This window comes from Papio anubis, chromosome 14, assembly GCF_008728515.1.
Source record: "Papio anubis isolate 15944 chromosome 14, Panubis1.0, whole genome shotgun sequence".
Classification (NCBI taxonomy): Eukaryota; Metazoa; Chordata; class Mammalia; order Primates; family Cercopithecidae; genus Papio; species Papio anubis.
Genome location: NC_044989.1, coordinates 31889595 through 31906288, shown reverse-complemented (window position 1 = coordinate 31906288; position 16694 = coordinate 31889595). Strand labels below are relative to the sequence as shown.

Genomic DNA, 16694 nt, shown 5'->3' with positions numbered 1-16694 from the left:
TTATTATACTTAGTAAATTTGTTAATTTAAATCATCCTTCCCCCGAATTGTGTGCACAGTTGTATATTCCTGATATTTGCTCATTTATGTTACATAAAGCCCACTAGCTTTACTTACCTATTTAATCCTTAAGTATTCTCACACAAACTTAATCCTTAAGTTTGTGTTCCTTGGAATGGAACAAATATAGCCATTTTCCTACAACAATTTTCTGATGGCAACTTGCAAGTGACAAAATTAGCAGAGTAACAGATATCTAAAAATCTCAATTAAGGCTGGGTGCAGTGGCTCATGCCTGGTAATCCCAGCACTTTGGGAAACTGAGGTGGGTGGATCATGAGGTCAGGAGTTTAAGACCAGCCTGGCCAAGATGGTGAAACCCCGTCTCTACTAAAAATACAAAAATTAGCAGGGCACGGTGGCAGGCGCCTGTAATCCCAGCTACTCGGGAGGCTGAGGCAGGAGAATCACTTGAACCTGGGAGGCAGAGGTTGCAGTGAGCCAAGATTGTGCCACTGCACTCTAGCCTGGGCGACAGAGCAAGACTCCATCTCAAAAAAAAAAAAAAAAATCTCAATTAAGCCAGGTATGGTGGCACACACCTATAGTCCCAGCTGTTTGAGAGTCTGAAGTGGAAGATCACTTAAGCCGAGGAGTTCAAGTCCAGCCTAGGCAATATATATTGAAATCAGAATGGTCCATTTCATTAAGGACTACTGATTATGGCCCCTGTTCTCAAAGAAAAAAAAAAAAAAAATCTCATGGTAGACTTTCATGGTGTGCTAATCCCCAGCAAACTACATGGACCACAAAGCATTATAATCACCGATTAATTCAGGGATGAATTACTAACAGCCCCTGATTAATTCTCTCATAGTTTACTATTACAGAAAGAGTGCTTTCTACTATAATTTGGTTAAAAAGACCCTGTGTGATGGCTCATGTCTGTAGTCCCAGCACTTTGAAAGACTGAGGTGGGAGGATTGCTTGAGGATAGGCATTTAAGACCAGCCTGGGTAATATAGTAGGGTCCTGTGTCTACAAGAAAAAAAATTTAATAAAACATTTAGTAAAAAGATCATATTTGCTTTCACTATCAAACTTAAACATTTATTTCCAAGGTAAAGAATTATTTTCCCTGTTAATTTGGAAAGTTTTAAACCCTATGTAAAGACATCATTCTAGTTTTTGACATTTTCTTTGAACCTTAAGAATGTCATCTTATTTATCTTCCTCAAAAAATTTTTGTGGCCAGGTGCAGCAACTCATGCCTATAATCCTAGCACTTTGGGAGGCCGAGGCAGGCAGATCACACGAGGATCTGTGTTCCCATTTACTGAGGACCTATTATGTGCAAGCACTAAGCATTTAAAAAACATCTCAGCATATGTAGTTAAGTAACTTGCCCAAGATCCTACATGGTCAGGACTTAAATGTCAATTTTGATAAGAAGTCCCACAATTCAAAAAGGGTAAAATTTGACCCTCAAAGCTGAGAAAGATGCCAGGAGGAATGGCTCATGCCTGTAATCCTAGCACTATGGGACGCTGAGGCGGGTGGATTGCTTGAGGTCCGGAGTTCGAGACCAGCCTGTCCAACACGGCGAAACTCCGTCTCTACTAAAAATACAAAAATTAGCCGAGTGTGGTGATGTGCGCCTGTAATTCCAGCTAGTTGGGAGACTGAGGCAGGAGAGTCGCCTGAATCCGGGAGGCAGAGGTTGCAGTGAGCCGAGATTGCCCCACTGCACTCTAGCCTGAGTGACAGAGGCAGACTCTATTTCCAAAAAAACAAAAAAAAAGCTCAGAAAGAGAAAAGCAGCTTATTACATCCAGGAGCTGGCCTACTACTATCAGCTAAACCTTGGTATTTGACCTGGCACTTAAAGAATATCAACATGAAATAAGGTCACTCTGTGACCACGGTGCAACAAGACCACTCTACGATTATGTCTAAACACAGACAAAACATGAACACTGAACACTGTCTGAAATACCAAACATTTCCCTCTTCCAGCTAATGAGTGACCTCTGCTTTTTAACCACTACAGCTTTAGACCTCACTCTGTCTTCTTCTAGATAGGTTTTATGATATTTATTCATAGAATTATTCCCAGCTCCTGGTAGCATCCAATTCAGAGAAAAACCCTGCTTCCTTAAAACCTCCTTAAAATCACCAAATAAATGAGCCCAAATCCTGTAAGATCTTTCTAACACCCTTTTACTATGATGTACCATGGTTATTATATATGTGTGTTCTCCCTGGCTACAGTGAGTAATAAACCCCACTTGCTCAACCATAGATAGGTTTGTCCCTGGAGATCATTGATGAGGGCATTGACAAAGCCCACTTACGAAGTTAATTCTCTCCCTCTGCAGAAGAGCAGAAAAGTTATGTAAGTGAGTACAGCATGTCTACAGATTATCTATACAGTTGTAAGACATTTAATAACCTCTAAGAAAATCACAGATTTTGACATTTTTCTTTCCTCATTAACTAGAATGAGCTGCTGAGATATGACTGTGTTCAAAGACATTTTATTGTATAGGATGTCTAAGATCAGCAATTGTTAATAATTCACAAACAAAAGAAAAAAAAGGCTACATAAGCATATTAACAGCTTCACTGGCTTGGCAGGACTATTATAGGTCAAGACTGAAGAAAACTGGCCAGGCACGGTGGCTCATGCTTGCAATCCCAGCACTTTGGGGGGTGAGGTGGGAGGACTGCTTGAGCTCAGGAGTTCAAGACCAGCCTGGGCAGTACAGCAAGACCCTTTCTCTATTTTGCTTTAAAAAAATTAAAAAAAAAAAAAAAGAGTGAAGAAAACTAATATAGAAGAGCAGACAATCTATACTTTGCCAGATGTCAAAAACCCGACTACTACTGGGTGGAACAGAGACAGTAAGATATCAGAAAAGAGGCAGGAAGGGTTAGGGAACATCCTTCTTCAATAATTCAATATCCAGCCTGGTGCAGAGGCTCACACCTGTAATCCTAACACTTTGAGAGACCAAGGCAGGCAGATCACTTGAGGCCAGGAGTTTGAGACCAACCTGGCCAAAATAGCGAAACCCCATCACTACTAAAAAAATAAAATGAGGCCGGGCGCGGTGGCTCAAGCCTGTAATCCCAGCACTTTGGGAGGCCGAGACGGGCGGATCATGAGGTCAGTAGATCGAGACCATCCTGGCTAACACGGTGAAACCCCGTCTCTACAAAAATACAAAAAACTAGCCGGGTGAGGTGGCTGCGCCTGTAGTCCCAGCTACTTGGGAGGCTGAGGCAGGGGAATGGCGTAAACCCGGGAGGCGGAGCTTGCAGTGAGCTGAGATCGCGCCACTGCACTCCAGCCTGGGTGACAGAGCGAGACTCCGTCTCAATAAATAAATAAATAAATAAATACATAAAATGATTCAATACCCATTTACTAACTATTCTTAATAGTCATCCGGACAACTAACAATAATATTGGGAATCCAGTTTAACAGGATTTAACTGTATTCAACATTAGGAAAAATACAACAACAACAACAAACCAGCTAAAAACAGAACAAGGGATAAAGTCCTTAACAGTGGCTGCTTTTCTGTGTGTGTGTTTTTGTTTTTTTTTTTGAGATGGAGTCTTGCTTTGTCGCCCAGGCTGGAGTGCAGTGGCGTGATCTCGGCTCACTGCAAGCTCTGCCTCCCGGGTTCACGCCATTCACCTACCTCAGCCTCCGAGTAGCTGGGACTACAGGCGCGCACCACCATGCCCGGCTAACTTTTTGTATTTTTAGTAGAGACGGGGTTTCACCGCGTTAGCCAGGATAGTCTCGATCTCCTGACCTCGTGATCCGCCCGCCTCAGCCTCCCAAAGTGCTGGGGTTACAGGCGTGAGTCACCACGCCCGGCACTTTTTTGTGTCTTTAGTGCAGATGCCAGTAAATATTCTTGAGAAAAAATGTGAAATGTTTATTGCATATTTAATCAAAAGCAATGTTACCTTTTGGAAAAGTATGATATAATCTGAATGTCCATTTATCAGACTTATTCCTTAATCAGAGAAACTTTAAAGTAGAATCATTAGGCCCAAAGAAAGTAAGTCTGAAATTAATCCTTTCAAAGTGGTAGGTATAGAGGTTTTCAGCAGTATAAGAAAATTACCAAATCTGACACTTCTGATTTCTACCCTCCATCCTCATCCTCTAAAAACAGATATGGACAGCTATTTTATATGTGAGTTTTAAATAAAGCACAATATTGAATTATATAGAACTATGAAATACGACAATTTTCATTAATTTTCTACAAACCTAAAAGCCAAAAATAAAATTCTAAGACCCCCAACCGACTGACAGACCCTCCCCTTGCCCAGGGCATTCCAAAGTTAACCTAAAAAACTAGTTCAGGCTATGATGAGAAGTGGGGGTTGGACATGACTCATTATACCCTCTTCCCTTTGGAATTCAGGGACAACTGATCAGCATTAACATTCAAACAGAGATATTAAGATGTTTTGGAGCAGTAAGACGCCAAATTCCCAGCCTAACTCTAGTACAGTATCACATGTCAGATAGTACGCCATGAAAGAAATTGAAGTATTTTACCCTAAATCATATTTCTTTGACATATTCTGAAATGGCCCTGCAAAGCTGTCTCTTGTGGGGAAAATTTATGTAGAGAATCCTTTCCCTTTCCAAGTCTTTTCTCTGAACCAGGAGAAGATTAACTAAGAGTCTGCCACCTTTTAAAGTCTCATAAGAAATATTTACAATGTATTCTCTCTGAAGCCTGCTACCTGGAGGCTTCATCTGTATAATAAGAACCTCGGTATCCACAACCCATTATTTTAACCCAGACACTCCCTTCTATGGATTCCAGGACTTTAGATAAGCTCTTTTGACCAACTGCTCATCAGAAAATCTTTGAATCTGCCTATGACATGGAAGCCTCCCCAAATTCCAGTTTTCCTGCCTTTCCAGATGGAACCAATGTACACCTTACATGCTTAATTGACATCTTACGTCTCCCTAAAGTGTATAAAATCGAGCTATAGCCTGACCACCTTGGACAGATGTTCTTAGTATCTACTAGGGCTGTGTCATAGGCCACTGGTCACTCATATTTGGCTCAAAATAAATCTCTTCAAATATTTTACAGAGTTTGACTCTCTTCATTGACAAAGTTATTTTAAATACACACATGCGCATATACACAGCTTAAAACTATGAATAGAAAAATATTTTACTTAGACAATTTCTGTCTTTAATGCCTGACCCTTTAGCCCTTTAAAACTATGAATAGAAAAATATTTTATTTAGACAATTTCTGTCTTTGGTGCCTGATCCTTTAGCCCTACAATATCCTGAGAAACTTCAGCTCTCATTCATATAACATACTAGGCCTTTTCTGTTTAGTCCTACATACTTGAGAAATCGAACTACACCTAGAGAACCTCCACCATTGTATTACCCAGGAGATCTCAGGCTTGTCTATCCACAGGAGACAGGCAGAACATGTTAGGTCATGTTCCAGTTAATCCAAAGAACTATTATTACAACCTTCTCTTTTCCTCCAAGTATTCCAAGGAGCCCATTACCAGCATTACAACATAAAAACTTGTAGTATAAAGTAAAAAGTACAATATTTTGAGTCTATTCACTTAAATTCTATTTTTGGTTCTGCTGTGAGTCTACTCTTTAAATTTCAGCTTCTCCTTATACAAAATTGCTATCACAGGTTTTCAGTCTTCCAAGGAAGTTCGACAATTAAAGAAAATATTTACCAACTTAGTCAACATGGCAAGATCCCCATCTCTAAAAAAATTTTTTTAATTAGCTAAGCATGGTGGTATGCATCTGTAGACCCAGCTACCAGGGAGGCTGAGGTGGGTGGATTGATTGCGCCTGGGAGGCTGAAGCTGCAGTGAACTAAGATTGTGTCATTGCACTCCAGTCTGAACAACAGAGTGAGGCCCTGTCTCAAAATGTGTATGTACATATATGCATATGTACACATATTTGTTAATCACATAACAAATGTTTTAACACATCTCACTGGAGAGGAAGTAAATATTTCTCAAATATCATCTCAAATGCAGAGCTGTACAAATTAACTGGCATCCAATAAATATTTGCTTTAATAAATAGACCTCACATATCCTTCTATTAAGTCAATAGAATTTGCTGTGCTATTTCTCTCTCTTGAAATAGTTTGGTTTCAGACAAATTAAGGCCTTTATGAAAATTTACTGTCAAATTTGAGTATGGGCTGGGTGCAGTGGGTCATATCTATAATCCCAGCACTTTGGGAGGCTGAGGCAGGAAGATCACTTCAGGTCAGGAGTTCGAGATCAGCCTGACCAACATGGTGAAACTCTGTCTCTCCCAAAAATACAAAAATATTAGCCAGGTGTGGTGGTGCACGCCTGTAGTACCAGCTATTCAGAAGACTGAGGCAGGAGAATCACTTGAACCCGGGTGGTGGAGGTTACAGTGAACCAAGATTGCACCACTGCACTCCAGCCTGGGTGACAGAACGAGACTTCATTTAAAAAAAAAAAAAAAAATTTGAGTATGCCGTAAGAATTCAGAATAAACATAGTCACCATATAAACCACATTTATACACTATTTCATTAAAATGATATTTAATTTGGCATTTATCGTTTCAAGGTACCAAATGTTTCAATTAACACTACTACAATTTGAAATACGCCATTTCATCAATCAAATAAATTGGCTTTCAGTTAAATTAGATAAGTCGGCCGGGCACAGTTGCTCACGCCTGTAATCCCAACACTTTGGGAGACCGAGGCAGGTGGATCATGAGGTCAGGAAATCAAGACTGTCCTGGCTAACATGGTGAAACCCTGTCTCCACTAAAAAATACAAAGAAAATTAGCCAGGCATGATGGCGGGCACCTGTAGTCCCAGCTACTCGGGAGGCTGAGGCAGGAGAATGGCGTGAACCTAGGAGGAGGAGCCTGCAGTGACACGAGATCACGCCACTGCACTCCAGCCTGGGCGACATAGCGAGACTCTGTCTCACTTGATCTTAGCCAAAAGGCCAAGAAGTGATAGAGACTCCGTATCAAAAAAAAAAAAAAAAAGATAAGTCATGTTGCCAAGGGAATGGCAGTGCATGATATTACCAGCTCCTTAATAGTTAACCACAGAGTTAGGAAACTTTTGAAGACACTGCCTACTCAACTCATTTCTATTTGATCATATATATTTTGAAGCAGTGAGAAAGACGAAGAATTAAATTCTCTTGGAACTAAGGTTTGAGTTGTCAAGGACAGCCAAGAGGCAGGCTTCAAATGCGCACTCTCTTTCAACCACTGGATTAAGACTAAAGTACAAAAATGTTCAATCTCCTAAAGAAAAGATTTAAGATAGAAAAGAACCATAATAATTATAAACTCATTTTTCTTTTTTTTTTTTTTTTGAGAGATGGAGTCTTGCTCTGTTGCCCAGACTGCAGTGCAGTGGCATGATCTTGGCCCACTGCAACCTCCGCCTCCTGGGTTCAAGCAATTGTCCTGCCTCAGCATCCCAAGTACCTGGGACTACAGGCGTGCACCACTATGCCCAGATAATTTTTGTATTTTTAGTAGAGACGGGGTTTCACTAATATGTTGGCCAGGCTGGTCGCAAACTCCTGACCTCAAGTGATCCGCCCACCTTGGCCTCCCAAAGTGCTGGGATTACAGGCATGGGCCACTGCACCCAGCTTGAGCCACAACGCTCAGCCTTTTATTTTTGATGGAGTCTCACTCTTCTCACCCAGGCAGGAGTGCAATGGTGAGATCTCAGCTCACTGCAACCTCCACCTCCTGGGTTCAAGTGATTCTCCTGCCTCACCCTCTCAAGTAGCTGGGATTATGCACGCCCACCACCACACCTGGCTAAAGTTTTACTTCATTTTTAAAGGAAAATGAATCTGTAACTAATCTGCTTCAGTCTGAACTAATTTAATTTGCATATTATATCATCAGTTGTTGAACTAAAATCAAACTAAAGACCTGTCAGGCTGGGCGCGGTGGCTCACACCTGTAATTCTAGCAGTTGGGGAGGCCGAGGCGGGCAGATCACTTGAGGCCAGGAGTTCGAGAACAGCCTGGCCAACAAGGTGAAATGCCGTCTCTACTAAAAATACAAAAATTGGCTGGGTGTGGGGTGGCACATGCCTGTAATCCCAGTTACTGGGGAGGCTGAGGCAGGAGAATCGCTTGAACCTGGGAGGTGGAGGTTGCAGTGAGCTGAGATCGCGCCACTGCACTCCAGCCTGGGTGAAGAAGCGAGACTGTCTCAAAAAAGCTATCAACAGCCCATTCTGATGTCCACATTAGAAATCAAAATACAAAGAAAAAGTTGTGAACAGAAACATTATCAGTAGAAAGAGTATGAAATATGCATTACACAGATCACCGAAAATATTGTTGAAATTTCTCCAGCTTGGCCAACATAACAAGATCCTACCTCTAGCAAAAAAAGAAAAAAAAAAAGGAGGATCACTTGAGCCTAGGAGTGAGCCTTGAGGCTGCAGTGAGCTATAATCACATTCCACTCCAGCTTGGGTAAGAGAGTGAAACGTTGTCTCTAAAATAAATTAAATATTTTTAAATATTTAATATAGCCAACTGAAAAATAAAAATGTTCACGAGAATTTAAGTATAACAGATATATTCATACATGTGATACTCAAAGATTTAAGTCACCAGCCTGAAACCTGAGGTCTGAATTCTATTTCTTCCACTTATTCCTCACATGGAACTGCTATTTCTTCAAATCTAAGACCTCAGGGTCTTTTATTTTTCATGCCTAGGTTTTCCTTAATTTCTCCTTTTATCCTACCTCCCAACTCCCATCAACCAACAGTGTTAACTAAAATATCCTTGTAGCCGGGCACAGCGGCTCACGCCTGTAATCCCAGCACTTTGGCAGGCTAGGGAGGGAGGTTCACTTGAGGTCAGGAGTTCAAAACCAGCCTGGCCAACATGGTGGAACTCTGTCTCTATTAAAAATACAAAAATTGGCAGGGCACGATGGCTCATGTCTGTAATCCCAGCACTTTGGGAGGCCGAGGTGGGTGGATCACGAGGTCGGGAGATCAAGACCATCCTGGCTAACACCGTGAAACCCCGTCTCTATAAAAAAAATACAAAAAATTAGCCAGGCGTGGTGGCAGGCGCCTATAGTCCCAGCTACTCAGGAGGCTGAGGCAGGAGAATGGTGTGAACCCAGGAGGTGGAGCTTGCAGTGAGCCGAGATAGCGCCACTGCACTCCAGCCTGAGTGACACAGCGAGACTCCATCTCAAAAAAAAAAAAAAAAAAAAAAAATTAGCTGGGTGTGGTGGCGTACACCTGTAATCCCAGCTGCTCCAGAGGCTGAGGCAGGAGAATTGCCTGAATCCAGGAGGCAGAGGTTGCAGTGAGCCAAGATCATACCATTGCACTCCAGCCTGGGTAACAGAGCGAGGCTCCGTCTCAAAAATAAATAAACAAACAAACAAATAAATAAAATTTCCTTGCATGTTCTGACATTCTCTTCCTAAATACAACAATTAATGGCTGAGCATGGTGGCTCACGCCTGTAATCCCAACACTTTGGGAGTCCGAGGCGGGCGGATCACGAGGTCTGGAGATCAAGACCATCCTGGCTAACACGGTGAAACCTCATATCTACTAAAAAAATACAAAAAATTAGCTGGGCATGGTGGCAGGCACCTGTAGTCCCAGCGACTCGGGAGGCCGAGGCAGGAGAACGGCGTGAACTCGGGAGGCGGAGCTTGTAGTGAGCCGAGATCACGCCACTGCACTCCAGCCTAGGCAACAGAGACTCTGTCTCAATTAAAACACACACGCACACACACACACACACACACACACACGAACAAAAAAACAAAATAACAAGTTTTTTTTTTTTTGGAGACGGAGTCTTACTCTGTCAACCCAGTTCGGCGTGCAGTTGCACAATCTCAGCTCATTGCACCCTGAACAACCTGAGCTCAAGTGATCCTCCTACCTCAGTCCCCCAAGTAGCTGGGACTACACGCATGTGCCACTGCGCCCAGCTAGTTTTTGTATTTTTCATAGAGACAGGGTTTCACTATGTTGCCCAGGCTGGTCTCTAACTCCTGGGCTCAAGTGATCCACCCACTTCGGCCTCCCAAAGTGCTGGAATTACAGGCATGAGCCACCGTGCCCAGCAAAAAATGATCTACTCTTGTTTTTCAAGATGGAGTCTTGCTCTGCCACCCAGGCTGGAGTGTAGTGGCATGATCTCGGCTCACTGCAACCTCTGCCTTCCAGGTTCAAGCAATTCTCCCACCTCAGCCTCCCGAGTAGCTGGGACTACAGGCATGTGTCACCACGCCCGGCTAATTTTTGTATTGTTAGTAGAGATGAGATTTCACCATGTTGGTCAGGATGGTCTCGAACTCTTGACCTCGTGATCCACCCGCCTTGGCCTCCCAAAGTGTTGGGATTACAGGCGGAAGCCACCGTGCCTGGCCCAAAATATGATCTACTCTTAAACATGCTCCTCTATTCTAAAACTTTGCAACTGTTTTCATTCTCCCCAAGGGATCCTGGATGTTCTTAAGAGGTGATAAAGAATGGAGCTTGCTGGGCAGGCACAGTGGCTGACACTTGTAATCCAAGCACTTGGGAGGTTGAGGCAGGCAGATCACCTGAGGTCAGGAGTTCGTGACCAGTATGGCCAACATGGTGAAATACCATCTCCACTAAAAATACAAAAAATTAGCCAGCCGTGGTAGGGTGCACCTGTGGTTCCAGCTACTCGGGAGACTGAGGCAGGAGAATCGCTTGCACCTGGAAGGCAGAGGTTGCAGTAAGCCGAGATCACGCCACTGCACTCCAGTCTGGGTGACACAGCGAGACTCTGTCTCAAAAAAAAAAAAAAAAAAAAAGAATGGAGCAGTTAACAAAAAATTTCCTTCCACAAACACATAGTATTCTTAAATGTTAACTCCCTCCTTGACCTCTCTTAACCATCACTTTCATTACTGTCCAAAACAACGAATACCTGCCTCTTTCCCTATATCCTACTTCCCACTCCGAGGCCCCACAAAGGAAATAGGTTTCAACAAGACTGAAATTCTAGAACAGTTTTTGGAGTTGGTAGTAGAGAGAGACACTATGAATGAAGTGCAGATTGCTCCTGTTTTCATTAATGCACAATGCAAGTGAGTATCTAATTGAGGTGTGGTAGAAAAGTGGGTTTTTTGGCAGAAGGAGAAGCAAGATCTCAGCATACTGGAAGTAAGGATAAAAGGGGAGAATTGTAAAAGTTAGACTTCTCCTAATTTCGCTTACTTTCCATAAAAAAAATTTCATTAACTATTAGCATAGGTTTCGGCCGGGCGCGGTGGCTCAAGCCTGTAATCCCAGCACTTTGGGAGGCCGAGACGGGCGGATCACGAGGTCAGGAGATCGAGACCATCCTGGCTAACATGGTGAAACCCCGTCTCTACTAAAAAATACAAAAAACTAGCCGGGCGAGGTGGCGGGCGCCTGTAGTCCCAGTTACTCGGGAGGCTGAGGCGGGAGAATGGCGTGAACCCGGGAGGCGGAGCTTGCAGTGAGCTGAGATCCAGCCACTGCACTCCAGCCTGGGCGACAGAGCGAGACTCTGTCTCAAAAAAAAAAAAAAAAAAAAAAACTATTAGCATAGGTTTGGAATGATCTGCTTTATCTTTTGAGCCTCATTTTCTTCGTCTCTAAAATGCTGATACCAATAATACCTTCATCTCACAGGGTTATTGTGAGGATTAAATAACACCTTTCATGGTCTGGGATGGTTGTTTTTTAAAAAAGGAGAAAAGATAACACATGCAAAGCTAACGGCATAATGCCTGGCACATATACTAAAAAAAGTTAGCTTAACGCCAGGTGCGGTGGCTCATGCCTGTAATATCAGCACTTTGGGAGGCCGAGGCGAGCGGATCACGAGGTCAAGAGATGGAGACCATCCTAGCCAACATGGTGAAATCCCGACTCTACTAAAAATACAAAAATTAGCCGGGCGTGGTGGTGCATGCCTGTAATCCCAGCTACTCGGGAGGCTGAGGCAGGAGAATCCCTTGAATCAGGGAGTCGGAGGTTGCAGTGAGCCGAGACTGCACCATTGCACTACAGCCTGGGCGACAGGGAAAGACTCCGTCTCAAAAAAAAAAAAAAAAAAAAAAAAAAAGTTAGCTTAAAAGAAAACCGAAAGATGTAATATCCTTACTTTCATTCAGATACATATTTGTTTTAGGTTTTATTGTAAAGTGGTATGTTTAAGTTTATGCAATTCATTCTTCAAACATTTCAACTTGGAAATTAAAGGCTACTTTGGAATACTGCTTTAATTAAAATCAAAGCAACCAGGGGGAAAGTTTTATGCTAAATATAACTTCATTGAAAAAGTATTGAGGAATCGTTGTACTGATAAAATGATTATCTTGATTAAAATGATGCAAATTCAACTGCAGTTATACGCAGCTATTTCTTTCAAAATTGTCACCATTTGTTCTTTTTTTCTGACACTACAGTACTCTGCTTTCATTAAATGCCAGTAACAAGGCACTGCTTCTTCAATATCAAAACCTTTTGGAAACCTTGGCTCAGAGGAAGCCGCACACTGTTCACAGTGCTAGAAAGGATCGGTGTGGTCACTCTAGGACAACTGTCACTGTCATCTGCACGTCTGGGTGTCTCACAGTGACTTGGGTCATGCACAAGTGTGGGGGAAGGCTGGTGTCTGAAACAAAGTCGACAGCCAGGGTGCCCTGAAAGGGGAGAGGTTTTGAGAATACTAGAAGATAGAGGCTCCGACCTACGGGAACGCAGTCTCCCAGGGCATATCAATTCCAGGGGTGCACCGTTCCCTCCCGCTGGAAAGGGACGCAGGTGTTGCCCTCCCCCGGCGACCCCACCGCCTTCTTCCCGGCGTCGCCGCCCCCTCCCCCAGCCCCCTAGTTACCTTTCTCATCCTCATCGATGCGCAAGGCAATGGAGATGTACTCGAAGGCCTGTTTGTGGAAGACTCGGACGCGCTCGGCCTCGCCGCCCGGCACCGGCGCCGGGGCCGAGGCCGGTGCTGGCGCGGCCCCGGAGCTCCTCTTGGCTGCCATGAGGGCGCGGGAGAAGCGCTGGCAGAGCCACACGAAGAGGAGCCCCAGGTGGAAGGCGACCAAACGCAGCAGCGCGAAGCCTACAAACAGCGGGTAGGAGAAATAGTACAGGTTCCGCTTATGCGGCGACTCCGGCGGAGGGGCCGGCCCGGCGGCGGGAGGGGCGGAGGCCAGGCAAGGGGGCGGAGGCCTGGGAGGCACCGGGTTGCTGGCGCCGCCGGAGCCTTTCTTCTTCCCTCGTCCACCCGGAGAATTCATTCACAGCTCTCACTGCCGCCGCCGCCATAACCCGCCTCCCGCAGACCGATGGGAACCAAGCGACGGCGGCGGCCACTGCGACGGCGAGGGCCACAGACCCCCGTGTGCCCGCCGGTCTCAGGGGCTCCGCACCGCCGCGCGCTGCCCGCCGGCCCCGCCCCTTTCTCCTTCCTCGGCCAGGAGCACAACCCCTTCTCCTCCTGCAGTCGGTGGCTCGGGCCCCTCCCTTCCTGCCACTGTCCTCTCCGCCGCCTGGTGGCTCCCAGCGGCGGCCGCGCACGCGCACGTCTTCCCGTGTTTTTCTCCGGGGCGCGCGCGCACGGCGCGTCTTTGTTGACCGGGGCTCCTGTACGCGTGTGCGGCGCCCTCCTCTCGGCCTTCCCCGCTCAACTACAGTTCCCAATGTGCAGTTCGGCTCACGTCGGCAGCCCTGGAGAGCGCCTGCCAGGAAGCCTTGGTAATCGATCCACCGAAGGGGGAATTGCGGATTGGGGTCGCTTTGCTGGTTCGCGAGTCTCCTCTCTCAGTGTCATCATTTTCTTAGTTTCTTTCATCTTTTTCTGCCAGGCGACCTTAGTCTTCTCCAAAGGATACATCTCAGAAGCAATGGGTATCAATCTGGGAAATAAATTAGCCGGGCGTGGGGGCGCGCGCCTATAGTCCCAGCTAGTTGGAAGGCTGAGGCCGGAGAATCGCTTGAACTCGGGAGGCAGAGGCGCAAGTGAGTGAGATCGCGCCACTGCGCTCCAGCCTGGGCGACAGAGCGAGACTCCGTCTCCAGAAAAAAAATAAAATAAAAATTTAAAATCTGGGAATTATTTGAGAGGAAAGCAATTGTGAAGATAGAAACTTCAGGTCACTGCAAACAACAGCAACAAGAATGTTAGCTCAGTGTGATGAGATCAACGAACCCAAGGGTTTAACTAAATTAGTGCATATTTAGATGTCTAATATGAAAGATAATTTATTTGAATAAGGGAAATCTTAGGTTTTGCATAATAACCGTTGCATAGTTTACTGAAGAATCCATACTTAATTAAAAATCTACTCAGCATCCCTTCCTTTGGGAAACTACCTGCTTTTCTCTGCTCCCTGTATTCTAATGAGCTGCAAGCACAGAACCCAGGCCACAAAGGTGGAAACAAACACTAGGTCAGTCAGACTCTCCTGGGACCTGGAATCTTGGCTGGAGACCCACCGAATAGAAGGTAGCAGGAATCGAGTGCTCTTAAGAGCGTGTTTGTCAATGCATCACATTGAGCTCCCCAGAGCTGCTGGGTTCCTGACTGGTCACTTGGTTATGTAACCTATCCAACAACAAAAAAATTTTGTTAATCAGTCTGTTTCTCTCTTTCTCTCTCCTCTCTCCTTTCCCCCTTCCTTCCTTTCGTCTTTTCCTCTCTCTCCCTCTCTATCTCCACATCTTTTTTCTCTTCTCTTTCTCTTTTTACTTGAGTTAGCCATAATTATTTCTTGTTTCCTAAAACTAAGGAAGCCTAACTGACACAAAGACTCCGTTATTTACAACGTGAGGTTTACAAATACCACTTCGGAGCTTCCAGCTTCCAAGAATCTCCACATTCTGCCACAGCTTTATTTTTTTATTGTTTGAGACAGGGTCTCACTCTGTTGCCCAGGCTGGAGTGCAGTGGCACAAACCACATGACTCACTGCAACCTCCACCTCCCTGGCTCAGGTGACCCTTCCACCTTAGCCTCCTGAGTAGCTGGGACCACAGGCACATGCCACTGTGCCCGACTAATTTTTGTATTCTTTGTAGAGCCAGGGTTTCACCATGTTGCCCAGGCTGGTCTCCACTCCTGGGCTCAAGCAATCCACCTGCCTCGGCCTTCCAAAGTGCTGGGATTTCAGGCATGAGCCCCCACATCGCGCCCCCAGCTAATTTTTTAACCTTTTTGTTGAGACAGAGTCTTGCTATGTTGCCCAGGTTGGTCTTGAATTCCTGGCAGGCCTCCCAAAGTGCTGGGATTACAGGCATGAGCCACAGCACCAGCCAATTTTACTTAATTATTCCCCACCAATACTGCCCTACAAATATCACAGGCTATTGCAAAAATGACCTACTCCCTGTTTCCCTCTTATTGCTCCCCCTTCTCTGTGCTTATGCTAGATCCTCATTCTGAAATGCCCTCTTTCGGCCGGGTGCGGTGGCTCACGCCTGTAATCCCAGCACTTTGGGAGCCCAGGCAAGCGGATCACCTGAGGTCGGGAGTTCAAGACTAGCCTGGCCAACATGGCAAAACCCCCTCTATAATAAAAATACGAAAGTTAGGCGCATTCCTGTGGTGGCAGTGCATTCCTGTAATCCCAACTACTGAGAGGCTGAGGCAGGAGAGTCACTTGAACCTGGGAGGCTGCAGTGAACGGAGATCATGCCAGTACACTGCAGCCTGGGCGACAGAGCAAGACTCTGTCTCAAAAGCAAACAACAACAAAAAAATTTTTAATGAAATGCCCTCTTTTAAATTTGATTCAGGGCCTGGCGCGGTGGCTCACACCTGTAATCCCAACACTTTGGGAGGCCGAGGCAGGCAGATCACCTGAGGTCGGGAGTTCGAGACCAGCCTGACCAACATGGAGAAACCCCGTCTCTGTTAAAAATACAAAATTAACCGGGCATGATGGCACATGCCTGTAATCCCAGCTACTTGGGAGGCTGAGGCAGGAGAACCACTTGAACCCGGGAAGCGGAGGTTGCGGTGAACTGAGATTGCGCCATTGCACTCCAGCCTGGGCAACAAGAGCGAAACTCCGTCTCAAAAAAAGAAAAAAAAAATTACATTTATACATATATCATGTAAACAAGAAGTGTATTATTTAAATGTACAGTTTAAAGAAAAATAATAAGCAGCATTCCGTTTAAGAAAAATGAATGGGCTGGGCGCGGTGGCTCAAGCCTGTAATCCCAGCACTTTGGGAGGCCGAGACGGGTGGATCACGAGGTCAGGAGATCGAGACCATCCTGGCTAACACGGTGAAACCCCATCTCTACTAAAAAATACAAAAAACTAGCCAGGCGAGGTGGCGGGCTCCTGTAGTCCCAGCTACTCGGGAGGCTGAGGCAGGAGAATGGCGTAAACCCGGGAGGTGGAGCTTGCAGTGAGCTGAGATCCGGCCACTGCACCCCAGCCTGGGCGACAGAGCAAGACTCCGTCTCAAAAAAAAAAAAAAAAAAAAAAAAAGAAAAATGAATGTAACCAACTCCTAGAAGCACTCTGTGAGCTCCTTCTCTAATCTTAATGTCTTGTCTCTCCCTCTAGAGGAAGCCACTATCCTGAATTTTATATTA

At 45.1% G+C, this 16694-nt stretch overlaps 1 protein-coding gene across 4 annotated transcripts in view; it reads right to left on the bottom strand.

The window, feature by feature from the left end:
* The window catches only part of SPAST (spastin), a 92669-nt gene extending 79004 nt beyond the window's left edge, over positions 1-13665 (bottom strand). For all 4 annotated transcript variants that reach the window (XM_003908483.3, XM_003908484.3, XM_017947418.2 and 1 more), the window contains exon 1: positions 12976-13665. In XM_003908483.3, coding sequence (XP_003908532.1) covers positions 12976-13384 — 409 coding nt within the window. In that variant the 5' untranslated portion in view covers positions 13385-13665. The remainder of the gene's footprint in view (positions 1-12975) is intronic.
* Positions 13666-16694: the final 3029 nt, after the last annotated feature.